The sequence below is a fragment of the Canis lupus genome, chromosome 5 (genome assembly GCF_011100685.1).
Source record: "Canis lupus familiaris isolate Mischka breed German Shepherd chromosome 5, alternate assembly UU_Cfam_GSD_1.0, whole genome shotgun sequence".
Lineage (NCBI taxonomy): Eukaryota > Metazoa > Chordata > Mammalia > Carnivora > Canidae > Canis > Canis lupus.
In genome coordinates this window covers 63,446,528-63,460,380 of record NC_049226.1, presented here as the reverse complement: position 1 = coordinate 63,460,380, position 13,853 = coordinate 63,446,528, and the positions used below count along the sequence as shown (strand labels likewise).

The 13,853-nt window shown below is 45.4% G+C and overlaps 1 protein-coding gene across 6 annotated transcripts in view; it reads left to right on the top strand.

Annotated features, from left to right (window-relative positions):
• Nucleotides 1-13,853, top strand: part of LOC479600 (beta-catenin-interacting protein 1) — a 155,427-nt gene that overhangs the window by 123,653 nt on the left and 17,921 nt on the right. For 3 of the 6 annotated variants that reach the window (XM_038537920.1, XM_038537922.1, XM_038537925.1), the window contains 5 exons: nt 7,280-7,309; nt 8,490-8,685; nt 10,085-10,293; nt 11,871-12,020; nt 12,138-12,323. In XM_038537920.1, coding sequence (XP_038393848.1) covers nt 7,280-7,309; nt 8,490-8,685; nt 10,085-10,293; nt 11,871-12,020; nt 12,138-12,323 — 771 coding nt within the window. The remainder of the gene's footprint in view (nt 1-7,279; nt 7,310-8,489; nt 8,686-10,084; nt 10,294-11,870; nt 12,021-12,137; nt 12,324-13,853) is intronic. The other 3 variants (XM_038537923.1, XM_038537921.1, XM_038537926.1) reach the window with 1 other exon arrangement.

Sequence of the window (13,853 nt, the reverse complement as noted above, 5' to 3'; positions counted from 1 at the left end):
GAAATTTCAGGGCAAGAATGGAACCGTATCTTTGTTGATATCTAGCTAGAACCAGCTCAGATCTGTAATCTCCACATTCGGTCTCATTTGTGTGACTCATGTGCCCTAAGGTTGGCCAGTGGGGTTTTCACATCACCACTAATTCTGCTTTTTTAGCCCATGCAGCTGGGCAGGCATTGTGTTTGCCACAATGAGTTGGATATATTCTGTTATACCACATGAAATTGTCATTGTTGTATATTGAAAATATCAAAATATTGGAAAAAATAGAATGCCAGAAATTTCACGTGGTTCAGCCTAACATAAGGCGGTACTCCATTGAGTTAGCACTTTTTAAATTTATTTTTTAAAGATTTTATTTACTTATTCATGAGAGACACAGAGAGAGAGGCAGGGACACAGGCAGAGGGAGAAGCAGGCTCCCTGTGGGGAGACTGATGAGGGACTTGATCCCAGGACCCCAGGATCACATCCTGAGCCAAAGGCAGACGCTCAACCACTAAGCCACCCAGGTGTCCCAAGTTAGGACTTTTAAGTGTCTGGACAGAAAATCCATGCTAAGTGCTAGAGGGAATTCATTTTGAGTGCAGTTGCCTCCAGGAGAGGTTTGAGATAGTAATTATTAAATATCAGGTAGCCATGCCAGGTCTCCTAGAGAATGGAAAGAAGCATAAAAGTTGGTCCCTGTTTTCTAAGCACCAATAATCTAGGTGGGAAGGCAAAACCAGCATTGACAAAGAGTTAAATGGGGCTACTTGGAGTTTCTAATTTAGTGCTAATTGAGAGCAGTCTGAACTGCAGTGCTAAAAAGAGGAGATGATGTGGGTTAGAGAAGGCTCACAGATGACTGGGCTTAAAGGATGAGCAGAACTGACATACCCAGTGAAGGCAGGGGAAAGATAGGAGCAGGGGTGGGAACCGGAGGGTCTTCCAAAGGGAGGCATAAATAGTCAGCTCGTGTGGCATGTGGGGTGAACACACAGTGCAGGAACAGAGGGCTGCAAATCAACTAGGGGCCAGAGGATTTCTGTTGCCAACATGAGGAGATGGGATGTTACTGCACATGTGATTTTTAATACCCTGTCCAAATCACCCAGGCCTGTGCCTTGAGTGCAGATGACCTACTCTCAGCTGAGTCTTTATCTCCAGGGGGAGAGCCTGAGAAGCCTGTATCTAGCCAGTGAGGTTTGGAAGCCTCCATCAGGCCAGTCTTTTGAGTGTAGACTACAGCTTACCTGCATTGGAGCTATCTGGTGACACTTGTTAAAAATGCAGCTTTATTGGGCTCCACCCCAGAGCTGCTGAGTCAGAATTTCTGGGGATGGAGCCTGATAAACCACATTTTTAGCAAGCGTCTCAGGCAGTTCTTAGCATACTGAAATTTGGGAGTTGTTGCTGTAGCCAGGGAGGAGCTTAGAGAATGGGTGTAGTAGCCCTTGGTTGCTCTGCTTGGGTTATTCAGGGTAACCCTTGGGTGGGTGGTGGGGTCAGCCTGGACATCCACCTGGTGAGCGTGGGCACCAAGGCTATGTAGAGACAAGTGGGTTAGGGACAAGAATGGGACTAGCAAGAGTGTAGTAGTAACAACCTCTAACCTCTTCCCCACTGGGTTCAGATTGGTGGATCTGCAGTCCATTACCACGCCTTCCCCAGCCAAGTGCACACACAACCCAAGCTTGGCCAACCAGATGCTCCCTCCGTGAATATGAATACTGAGAAGAGGGACAAAGCTGCTAATACTGTTTGCAATTGCATTCCATCCACCCAGGCTGTTTTGCTCTGGGAGTTATGGGTCCTATTCCTGCCTTGGTTTTTGGGTCTTTCCAAGTCCTTTCCTCTGGTTTGCAGTCAATTTTGTGAGCTCCTGATGGCTTTCCACTGAAGTCCCTTTTTGCCTGAGTTAGCTGGAATGGGTGTCTGTTACACCCATAGAACCCTAACTGAGTCAGTACTAGAGACCATAAGGAGTGCATATAAGGGCAGGACCGCCCCAGGAGCCGGGAGACTTATAGGATAGGCATTGCAGATACCCCTTCCATTTAGGAAAGAGTAGTGTAGTGTGGGGCCATATTCCGGTTTGGAAGAAGGCAGGGCCAGCCTGAAGCTGGGTTTCTAAAAGGGAGGGCTGTCATTGTCAGCCCAGAACCCTGGATGTGACTTTGGACATGGAGAAGTCAAATCTGTACTCTGAGGGCTCCTGGGTGGCTCAGTGGTTGAGCATCTGCCTTCACACTCAGGACAAGATCCCTGGGTCCTAGGATTGAGTTCTGCATCAGGCTCCCTGTGGGGAGCCTGCTTCTCCCTTTGCCTAGGTCTCTGCTTCTCTCTGTGTGTCTCTCATGAATAAATAAATAAAATCTTTTAAAAAATCTGTACTCTGTTGAGTTTAACCATTGTTATGTTTTTATGTTTTGCTTAAAAAATGCATCAGTAAAGTTCTTTTGGCTATTTTTTTAAAAGATTTTATTTATTTATTTATTCACGAGAGACGCGCAGAGAGTGGGAGAAGCAGACTCCCCACTGCAAACCCAATGCAAAACTCAATCCCAGGACCCCAGGATCACACCCTGAGCTGGAGGCAGATGCTCAACGACTGAGCCACCCAGGTGTCCCTCTTTGGCTATTTTAGATGCTCTTGGAGAATGAGAGAAGAGACCGGGGAAAGGGGTCTGGTGAATGTGGAGGCCAGCATGGCTGGAGAGGTCACCTAGGAAAGCTGGTGGGACATTTTGCATATGATGAGAGTGGGGGTTTCTGCAGACTTACCTCGCAGAGCAGCAGTAGGTGGTCTGAATTGGGGACGGAGCAGGGCAGAAAGAAAGTAGGATGGGAGAGGTGACTTTGAGAAGTCCTTCCTTGTAAAGGTTGAAAGAAGGCTGAGGCCAGGGGAGCAGCCTGGGAATACAGAGGGGCAGAGATGCACCTTACACGCGGTCACCGTGAAGTGCCCATGGAACATGTATACTACACATATGTAACTGTCATGTATGTGTAATAATAGAGCTGTAGGTAGAAGCATGGAAGAAAGAGGGAGGAAGAATGGATTGTGACAACTTCAAAGTTTAACAGATCAGCTCCTGGGAGAATGGGGACAGAAAGTAACGGAAACCGGGCCCTGGCTGGAGGGAAGAAGATGATAAATTGAGTGTAATTGGAGAAGCAGTAGGACACTCACTATGAAAATTCCTAACGAATTGTTAATTCTGTTGGCCGTGTCATGTTACTGTAGTTATGTTTTAATGAAAGGGCGAGATGGGTCCGTGCAGTGGGTACACTTCCAGGTCTGCAGAAGGTGGCTCGGCGGGCTCAGTGACGCGGAGGGTCACCCAGGTCTGTGAAGTGGGTACAGCTCCTACTGCAGCGAGCTGCCACCTGGCCAGACAGTGTCTAAAGTCATTCTGGGCGAAAGGACCCAGGCTGCCAGCGATTTAATAAGTACCTGTGGATTTGAGGCACTGCATCTTTCTGGCGCAGCCCATGATTCAAGTAGCCACTTAAATACTCAAAATAGGTGGGGACATATAGGAAAGATGGAGGTGCACCCTTTACTCTTCTCGTTATAAATGGATCCAGTCTTTTAGAGAGAAGTCTAGAAATACGGGAGTTTCAAAATAATTTATATTCTTTAATTTGATAATCATATCTTTGAGACACTATTCCTTATAATAGATCATAATACAGATGAGAGACCTTCCATCCATGGTCTCTCCCATGTCAACTGAAGGGAATTTAGGAGTCCTTGGGTTTCTCACTCATAATCCCCTGACATTGTCCGTACCTTCAGAACACACCCCAAATCTGGCCGCTTCTCACCACCCCGCTCGCCCCCGGTTCTGGCTTTCAGCCTCTTGTGCCTGCGTCATTCCTGTAGCCATCCTTGCTTATAGACTTATTTTCAACACAGAAGTCAGTTAGATTCTTTCAAAATATAAACTAGTTTTTTCTCTGCATAAAAGATTCCAGTCATTTCCTGCTCACTTGGAGAATGAGCTGCAATTCTTGTAGCAGCCACTGTGGCTTCAGGTTACTTGTCTTTGTAGGGCCCCATCTGCTGGCCTCCCCTCTGCTTAACCACTGCAGCAGGGTAGGGCTCCTTGTTCCTATGCAGCCTGCCTCTGGAACTTTACACTTGCTGTCCCATCTGAAATTCTTCCCTAGATAATCATGTGGCTTGTTCCCTTAGTACCCTCTGCATTCTACTCAGACATTATCAACGAAGCCTCCCCTGAACGTTGAAGTATAAAATTGAAACTCCCCATTGCCTTCCTATACTCTACATTCTCCTCCTCCTACCTCCCAGCCTGGTATCTCAAAGGAGAGAGTTTGAGAGTGTATATCTTTTGGCAAACAGTTCCACTCCTCATGATGATCTCATGGTCAGAACAGTCTCAAGGACGTTGCTTGAATGGGCGTCTTTATAGTTTTATTCAGCAATGACTACATAGGCAGCATTACCCAAGTCAGATATTTCATCGCAGGGTCTTAACTCCACACTCACCTACGCAGAGGCCTTCATCAGGAAGGAATCCTTTGTCACTTTCAGGTATGCCAACTCAGATCATGTGGATCTGATCACAATTTTCTCTTTAGAAGCATAAACTCTGAGTTGAAAACTGAGCAACCTGACTTATTTTAAAATGCATTATGCAGTATTAATATGCACCCCCCAAAATGTAAACATAATATAATGAATTAGAACATTCTAGAAATCTGACATATCTTGACATACCTGACACTCAGTAGTTCTACTCATCTTTTAGTGATCTATTCATCTTTTAGTGATCAGCTTCTGTAAGGAGCTAGTAGTAAAAGTCTTAGACTTTGTGGCCTGTAGAGTCTCTCTCGTGGTGATCCAGCATTGCCACTTTATGGAAAAGCAGCCATAGACCATACATAAATAAATGAGCATGTCTGTATTCCAATAAAACATTACTATGGGGGGATCCCTGGGTGGCTCAGCAGTTTAGCACTGCCTTTGGCCTGGGGCACGATCCTGGAGTCCTGGGATCGAGTCCCGTGTCAGGCTCCTGGCATGGAGCCTGCTTCTCCCTCCTCCTGTGTCTCTGCCTCTCTCTCTCTATCTCTCTCTCTCATGAATAAATTTTTAAAAATCTTTTTAAAAAAACATTACTATGGACACTGAACTTTGAATTTCAGTCAATTTACTTGTGTCACAAAATAATATTTGAAGAAGTAAAAACCACTCTTAACTTCTAGGCTATTTGAGAACACACAGAGGCTGGATTCAGCACGCACACCATAGTTTGTCTGCCCTGACTCGGAGCACTCTGTCCACTAGAACTTGCCGTTCTGGGTCTGCATCCTGCGCTTGATAGTTACTAGTCACCCATGGCCACTGAGCACCTGAGGTGTGGCAGCCAGGGTGCTGGAGGAACTGATTTCTAATATTACTCAATTTTTTAAAAAGGTTTTACTTGTTTATTTGAGAGAGAGAGCACGAGTGTGTGTGTGGGGCGGGGGGGGGGGGGGGGGGGCGGGGGCAGAAGGAGAAGCAGGGAGCCTGATGGGGGCATCGATCCTAGGACTCCCAGATCATGATCTGAGCTGAAGGCAGATGCTTAACCAACTGAGCTACCCAGGTGCCCCAATATTATTCAATTTTAATATGGATTTTAATTTAATTTTAAACAGCCCATGTGGCTAGTGGCTCCTGTTTTGGGACAGGACAAGGTCTACAGTGACTGCAAATGTGCAACAGAAAGCATGGTTAGAAATACCTATCACAGCATTGTTCACAGCAGGAAACAGGAATTGTGGTGCACTCACACAATGGAAAATATAGTGATAGTGAACACTTGTTGAGTGCCAGGCAGTGTCTTAAGCATGTACCTGCTCTAACTCCTTGGGTTCTCGCCGAAGGTAGTAGTGAAAGTAAATAAACAGTATTCTATATCCACTAAGAGGAATGAATAAATCTTAGATGCACAAGGTTGAGTGAAAAAGCAAGGCACAGGGTGCCTGGCTCGCTCAGTCAGTAGAGCATGCAACTCTCCATCACGAGATTGTGAGTTCAAGCCCCATGTTGGGCACGGAGCCTACTTAAAAAAATAAAGGGGGTCTGGATGGCTCAGCGAAGTAGGCATCCAGTCTTTTTTTTTTTTTTTTTTTATTGGTGTTCAATTTGCCAACATATAGAATAACACCCAGTGCTCATCCCATCAAATGCCCCCCTCAGTGCCCGTCACCCAGTCACCCCCACCCCCGCCCACCTCCCTAGGCATCCAGAGTCTTGATCTCAGCTCAGGTCTTGATCTCAGTCAGGGTCATGAGTTCGAACTTTGCATTTTAAGTAGGCTCCTGCCAAGTGTGGAGGCTACGTAAAATAAAGAAAAAAGAAATAAAATAAGTAAACTTAAAAAAAAAAGCAAGTCACAAAAATTGCATACCATGTGATACCATTTTTTCAAACCTCAAAAACAAAATGAAACACAGTTCAGGGATATGCAAATACATGGTAAAACCATTGAAAAGCAAGAGAATTCAGGTATGTTGCCATTAGGGAAGAGAAGCTGCCCTGCTGAGGCCGGCTCTGTGGCTCCCTCCCGGAGAGGCAGCAGGACTCTCTCCTGGCCTCCTGACCTCTGCGTGTCAGCCCCTTCCCCCTACCACCGTAGGCAGCAGTCTGTTGACTTAGTAGGACTGCGTTTTCACTAAAAGCCATGGTCATTGCGACATCACCGCATTTAAAATGGATTCTGGTTTCAGTTCACATTCAAGCAGATGTTCCATTAGAAGAGGGGTTTGTGTGCATTGCCTTAGTTGGGTCTTTTAGGTTAGAAAATTGTGATTATTTCTCCAGCTTGAGAACAAAATTTAAAAACCCTTTGCTCCAAGTGTTTGTTTTCTGTTTCATCAGAATCTCTTGCTGGGTTGAATGTTACCAGATTTAAGCCACAAGAACTTAATTTTAAAAGGAAAAGTCTGAAAACTGCAAACTAATGAATAGGTTTACTTATTAACTGTGACTGTGAAAGTGGTCATTAAAAATGGTCCAAATGACACCTGTTGGTGTTATGAAATTTTGCAGCAGATTTCACCTCTAGGACATCACGTAGTAGTTTGTGGGGTTGGGTTCAGAGACACTGGGCTCCTGAAGATCTAGTTCCACTGTAGTGATTCTAGGGAGTGGCTACCAAGCTGATTGTTAAATTATGTCAAGCTTTTCTATGTAATATGTGCATCTTTGACTTTTTTCCTTATTGTTCCATCTTTATTCTTTCCTGCATTACTGACATGGGTTTATCTTTTCTCCCTTTAGAGAGTTTTGAGGTGACAGTCACCAAAGAAGGTGATAAAGGGTTCTTTCTATCCCTCTTATAAATATTAACCCACTAACTTTGTTTATAAAATTGGGAATCAGCCCTTAAACAGAAGAAACTGTCATGCTCTTTTACTCTGATTTATTCTCCTACTTTGTTTCTATTTTTAAATATATGATGGAAATTGTATGTAACCAAACCCTTGGTTAGAAATATCTGGAAATCAGACATCCATTTGAACTGTATGGATAGTACTGTACATTTTTTCCTCAATTCAGAGATTCACTTTGTAACTGTTTTCTGTGAGGTATAATTTTGGAAGAGGGCAGTCTCATTTTTATATGAAATACATTTTTTTTGAAGTTTTATATGTACATCAAAACACTTTTGTTTGTTCTCCCACGGGCAAGAACGGAAACCTAGATTTTCACCCCAACTAAGTTTGTGAGCCAACTTAGATCTCTGGATGTCCCCAGGCAGGCTTCTTTTTCAGGTCTGATAGGGTAGCGTTGGAAACAAAGGCAAGTCTAGCGAATCCCTCCCCATGATGGAACCGATCTTAATAGTAGACTCTAGCTGTTGAAATGGATGCCTGAGAAGTTGGTATTTCTACCTTTCTCATTCAGTAGTTTGTTTTGATTCCCTAATTTTAGCCAGGCTCATTGCACAGGAAGACTTGTTTCTTTTGACTTTTTTTTTTTTTTTTTCTGGACAGAATTTCTGCAATTATGGTGCTGAACCTATATGTCATACTTCTTCCTCTCTCAACACTTAACTGCATTTTAGCCTTCTCTCTGGTCCAAATCTAAATCACTGCCCAGCTGTCCCCAAGAGCTGGGGTCAGTTCCTCAGTGTTATCAGGCCATGGCTGTATGCTAATGAGACTACTTTTACCCTGGAGCTATCTTAAGTACTCCTGTGAAATGCCTGTCTATATTTTCTCTTTTTCTCTTTTGTACTCCTGCATGAATGGATGCAAAGTTAAGCAAGTTGCTTGGAAAGCCAGACACATGCTTCTTTTTACTAAAGCCCTCAGAACTTACCCCACAAAGCACAGTGCTCTTGCTTTGTGCACAGACCCTCTAAACCCCTGGCTGCTGAACTGTTGTTGTTTCTTTTCTTTTTGGGAGCATAAGGATGGGGAGGGGCGGGGGCAATGTGTGGACTCGTGGGGCAGAAATTCTAACCTGTGCTGCTTTGACTCCCTAGGTGAGATTTGTGGATTTAAAATTCATGGGCAGAATGTCCCCTTTGATGCAGTGGTAGTGGATAAGTCCACTGGTGAGGGAATAATTCGCTCAAAAGAGAAACTGGACTGTGAGCTGCAGAAAGACTACACATTCACCATCCAGGCCTATGACTGCGGCAAGGGGCCGGATGGCACCAGCGTGAAAAAGTCTCATAAGTAAGTAAGCTGGGCAGAGACAGGGTATGTGTGAAGAAAGCAGTAGTGACCAATGCCCCTGTCCCCAAGACTGTTGATTTATTTTTAAGATTTTATTTATTTAATTTGAGACAGAGAGAGAGACAGAGAGAGAGAGAGAAAGCAGGAGCCGGGGTGGGGCTGTATAAAGGGAGAGAGAGAAGCAGACTCTCCACTGAGCAGGAGCCCGATGCGGGACTTGATCCCAGGACCCTGGGATTATGACCTGAGCTACAGGCAGACGCTCAACCACTGAGCCACCCAGACGCCCTTCCTGTGGCTTCTGAGGACGTGGAATTCCTTTGTGCTGGTGAGAGCAGGCTGGCCACTGTGCCCCATCCTGGCTGTGCCCCTCTCCTTCCTGCCTGCTAAGGACTACCAGGGTTACCGACAAGACTCTGGACAAGACCTGGATTTAGATAGAATTCCCGTCTTCTCCATCATTCGCCATCCCTTGGGCATTAGGCAGACTTCGTTTGGCTGAGTCTCAGTTTCTACTTAGCGCCTGGGCACAGGAGAGAGGGGCAGGCAGGGGACAAGAGCAGGGGAGCCCCTGTAAGGGTCAGGAAGGACCTAAGGCACTGGGCGCAGAGGGTCCTGGTGAGCGCCAGGGTGCTGAGTGCCAGCGAACCCCTCCTCATCCCTCTTGCACAGTGTGGCATGACTGTGGTCCTTGCAAAAGGCCTGATTTCAGTAGGAGATCTTGTCAGAAACACGCCCTGATCAACAGCCCTCTCTTTGCATCGGGCCTCACGGTGCCTTGGTTGCCTCTTGCCTGAGCGGGGAGGCAGAACGTGGCAGCAAGGGGTCTGCGGGGAGGGCAACGTTGAGGTCACGTTGGATCCCCTGTTTGTTGGATCACTAACAAGTGATGGGCAACAGTGGCTTGCTGGTGGTCTCTGTTCCTTAGAGGAGGGACAGTGCTGTGCGCGTGCTCCTAATCAGACTCCCTGTCCATCTCCTGTCTACATCTCGCCCCTTCTTCCTCTGGCTCTCATTCTGTCTTATCTAGTTCATCTCTCTTCTGCATGCCCTGACCCACACTGTTAGGAGAACCCCAAGTCTCTTTTATTTTATATTATTGCCCCCCCCCTTTTTTTGGCCCCCCTTTTTTTTAATGAGCTGTCTTCCTCCTGGGTCCTGGAATAATCTGCTCAGATTCCTATTTTGACTTTCTTAAAAGTTATCTCCACATGAAAGTAAAAGCAATGACTTGTTTGATTTTTATCTCCATCATACGAACTTCATGAAACGAGACAGTAGCAGAAGGAAATCTAAAAACACAGCTGAATTGGTAGACTTTGGGTAAACAACAACAACAAAAAAAAACAAACCGAACACGCAGCTTTTCTTCTCCTTCTCCTTCTTCTTCTTCCTCCAGAGCAACTGTCCATATTCAGGTGAACGACGTAAATGAATATGCGCCAGTGTTCAAGGAGAAGTCCTACAAGGCGACCATCATCGAGGGCAAGCAGTACGACAGCATCCTGAGGGTGGAGGCCGTGGACGCGGATTGCTCCCCTCAGTTCAGCCAGATTTGCAGCTATGAAATCGTCACTCCAGATGTGCCATTTGCCATCGACAAAGATGGTGAGTCAGAGGAGCAAGCCTTCCTTGCCGAGGCAACGGTCCATGGGCAGGTCTGCACGCCAGCGAAACTCAGATTGGAGACGATCTTCTTCCGTCCCTTCAGGCTCCTGTAACAAAGTGCCATAAGCTGGGGGCGCTCAGTCGACAGACACTTTGTACGGGTTTGGAGGCTGGGAGTGCAGGCTGAGGTGCTGGTATGTTCAGTGTCTCATGAGGCCTGAGGCCTGGTTCACAGGTGGCGGTCTTCTCACTGCATCCTCATGTGGCGGAGGGAGAGAGCCCTCTGGGATCCCGTGATCCCTCACAGCCTCACCTAAACCCGAGCTCCTCCCCAAAGCCTTGCCTCGTAACACCATCACATTGTTAGGACGTTAGCACACAGATTCGGGGGGACACAAACATAACGCCATCACATTGTTAGGACTTTGGCACATGAATTCGAGGGGACAAGCGTTCAGTCCATTGCAGAACCCTAGTGGTGTGTGTGTGTCTCACATTTTCTTATCCTGTTCCTAGAAAGCATCTCTTCTGTACCTGAAGTCATGTGTTCTGTTATGGGGCGCCCTTCTTTTTTCCTTTCCCACCAAGGTCTAAGAAATCCCCCACCTGGCATGTTTTTAATCTGTACCTTCTCATCTTTCCACTGATACGCATACAAAAAGACTGACCTTTGGTTGTTCTGTTTCCTGTCCTCTGTTGGATTTGGGCCTTCTGCTTCATTTGAACATGAAGGCTCATGCCTTCCTGCCAGATTCTCCGTCCTTTGTCATTGAGCAGAATGAACTCATGCTAAAACTCAGCTTCTTTATTAGGTTATGGCTTCTTGCCGGTGATACGGTGTCTCTGTTGTTAATGCACAGGCCAGAATCTTCTGATGAAATTATGGACATTGCAAACACTTTATAGACATCTGTACTCAGATTCAAAAGTAGGCTCCTGTTCTGGTGGGTGGTAGTAGGAAGTCTCTCTACACACACACACACGCACACACACACACACGGAATAAATCTTTTAACAAGAAATATTTACTGCAGCCTGATATTGTACTTAGTATTTGAAATACTTGAATTATTATGTCTTTTTTGTTCTCTTACATGTGAACTGCATAATCTTAAAGCAAATATGAGACCCAGAAAGATGGGACCCCTGGGTGGCTCAGTGGTTGGGCAGTGCCTTCAGCTCAGGTTGTGATCCCAAGATCAGGGATCGAGTCCCACATTGGGCTCCCTGCATGGAGCCTGCTTCTCCCTCTGTCTATGTCTCTGCTTCTCTCTCTCTCTCTCTCTCTCTCTCTCTCTGTGTGTGTCTCTCATGAATAAATAAATAAATCTTTAAAAAAAAATCCAAAAAGAAAAACTATGAGAATAAATGAAGGTTGAATTGTGTAGACTGGGTTTCTTATTTCACCAGTCTGTAAGGTGGATTTAGTGTCTTTAGGCTCAGGAAAGCCAGACCGAGTGCTAATTCCCACTAGCCCAGGGTTTATTTCTCTGCTGGTGTTTCTGACACTTGAAGCCCATGTACTTTGCGCTCAGCCCAGCTTTGCATCCTCACTGTTGTTTCTCCCCCTCTGGAAGGTTATATAAAAAACACAGAGAAGCTAAACTACGGGAAGGAGCACCAGTATAAGCTGACAGTCACTGCCTATGACTGTGGGAAGCGAAGAGCAGCGGAAGATGTGCTGGTGAAGGTCAGCATCAAGCCCACCTGCAGCCCCGGGTGGCAAGGTGAGCCCAGTCTTCCTTTCTGCTCTCACACCTGTTCTTAAATGGCATCTAGGAGAGAAAGCTAAAGTGTCAGTTTGCCTCCTTTCTTCCCACCCCAATCTCTGTGGACCGACCCAGGATGGAACAATAGGATCGAGTATGAACCTGGCACAGGCACTTTGGCCCTCTTCCCAAATGTCCACCTGGAAACGTGTGATGAATCTGTGGCTTCGGTGCAGGCAACGGTGGAGCTGGAGACTGGCCACATCGGGAAAGGCTGTGACCGTGACACCTACTCGGAGAAGTCCCTTCACCAGCTATGTGGTAAGGAGGCCCAGTGGTTCAGTGAAGGCAAGAGACATCCTTTCAAGTGGAAGGGAAGTGTTTACATGTATTGCTGGTCACAATCATGTGCTCAATCAGACTTTGACTCTCCAGTGGCCATTACTGCCTTCCTGGCTAATTTTCCTACTGGATGGGCTTTAGGAGGTTCATAAACCCCTGAAAGTCTGTTCAAAATGTTATGTGGAAGCGCATTTTAAGAACGAGTGATTTGAAGAAAGTGTTTCTCTAACCTAGAGACTCATCCAAAGAGGGATTGTGTAAGTAGGAAATGAAATGAGATGTTTGTCTAAGGACTGAAGAAGAAAAACATAGGTGGTACGATAGCTTTTGGCAAACGTGAGGTAGAAAATCAAAACTAAAGATATATCTAACGTTGAGTCTCAGCAGATTGTATTTAGCACAAACATTACGTCAAGTCAAGAGACCAGTGGTTACAAATCTGATCAAAGCCTTGAGCTCTGCCTTCACCATCAGTTGTGAGCATTTTTCTAGTTTATCTAAATGAGGTAGAGGTGAGATATGGATGCCTTTTGTAGAAAATGCTGAGGAGGAATGTTTCACTTCACCAGTGCCAGAATACACATAACTTGAGTGAGCTCTTTGTAATCAGAAGGGATTTTGTCTTCAGAGCTGCTCAGTATCAGCTCTGCAGAAGGCATTTGCCCGTGCTTACCTGTCTTTCCACCAGCCTGATAATAGCCAGTAGGTTTAGGATTTCTTACAAAACTGTAATAAGCAAAAGCAGAAAAGTATATTCTTTGCTAGCTTATCCCGATGATGAATATATGCTGGTGTTGCGTGACCCTGAGTCCAAATATTCATGTGCTTAAATAAATAAATATATATATATATATATATATAGTTAAGAGAACTGGGACAAATTCTTTTTTAAACTGTGTTTGTATATATAGACATATAGTTTATATATATTACATATATATATACTTTTTAAGATTTTGTTTATTTATTTGAGAGAGTGAACATGAGCAGGGGAGGGGAGGGTCAGAGGGAGAGGGAGAAGCAGACTCCCCACTGAGCAGGGAGCCTGATGTGGGGCTCAATCCCAAGATCCCGAGATCATGTCCTGAGCTGAAGGCAGACACTTAACCAACTGAGCCAGCCAGGCACCCCTGTATATATTTAAGTATAATATTTAAAACGTACTTTCTCTCTCCAGTGCCATGATTTTTTATGGTATTAAGTGAACATTTTCTCAGCAGACAAGTTTAAAGTCAGGAAGAATGGAAAGAATTTCATATGTGAGTGCTTACTGTATGCTCTGTACTTCCGTATGTGCTACCTCATTTCATGTGCCCATCACGCTGACAAAGGAGGTGGTGTTGACCTTATTTTTACTGAGGAATTGATTGTGACTGAAGGAGGAGAAGTTCACACTTTTAGGAAGTGGCAGGCGCTCACATTTGATTAGCCTTATACGTTAGATCATGTAGCTCCAAGGAACAGAGAAGGACCAGGTGACTGGGAGAGCTCACAGTCTTCTTCTGTGTG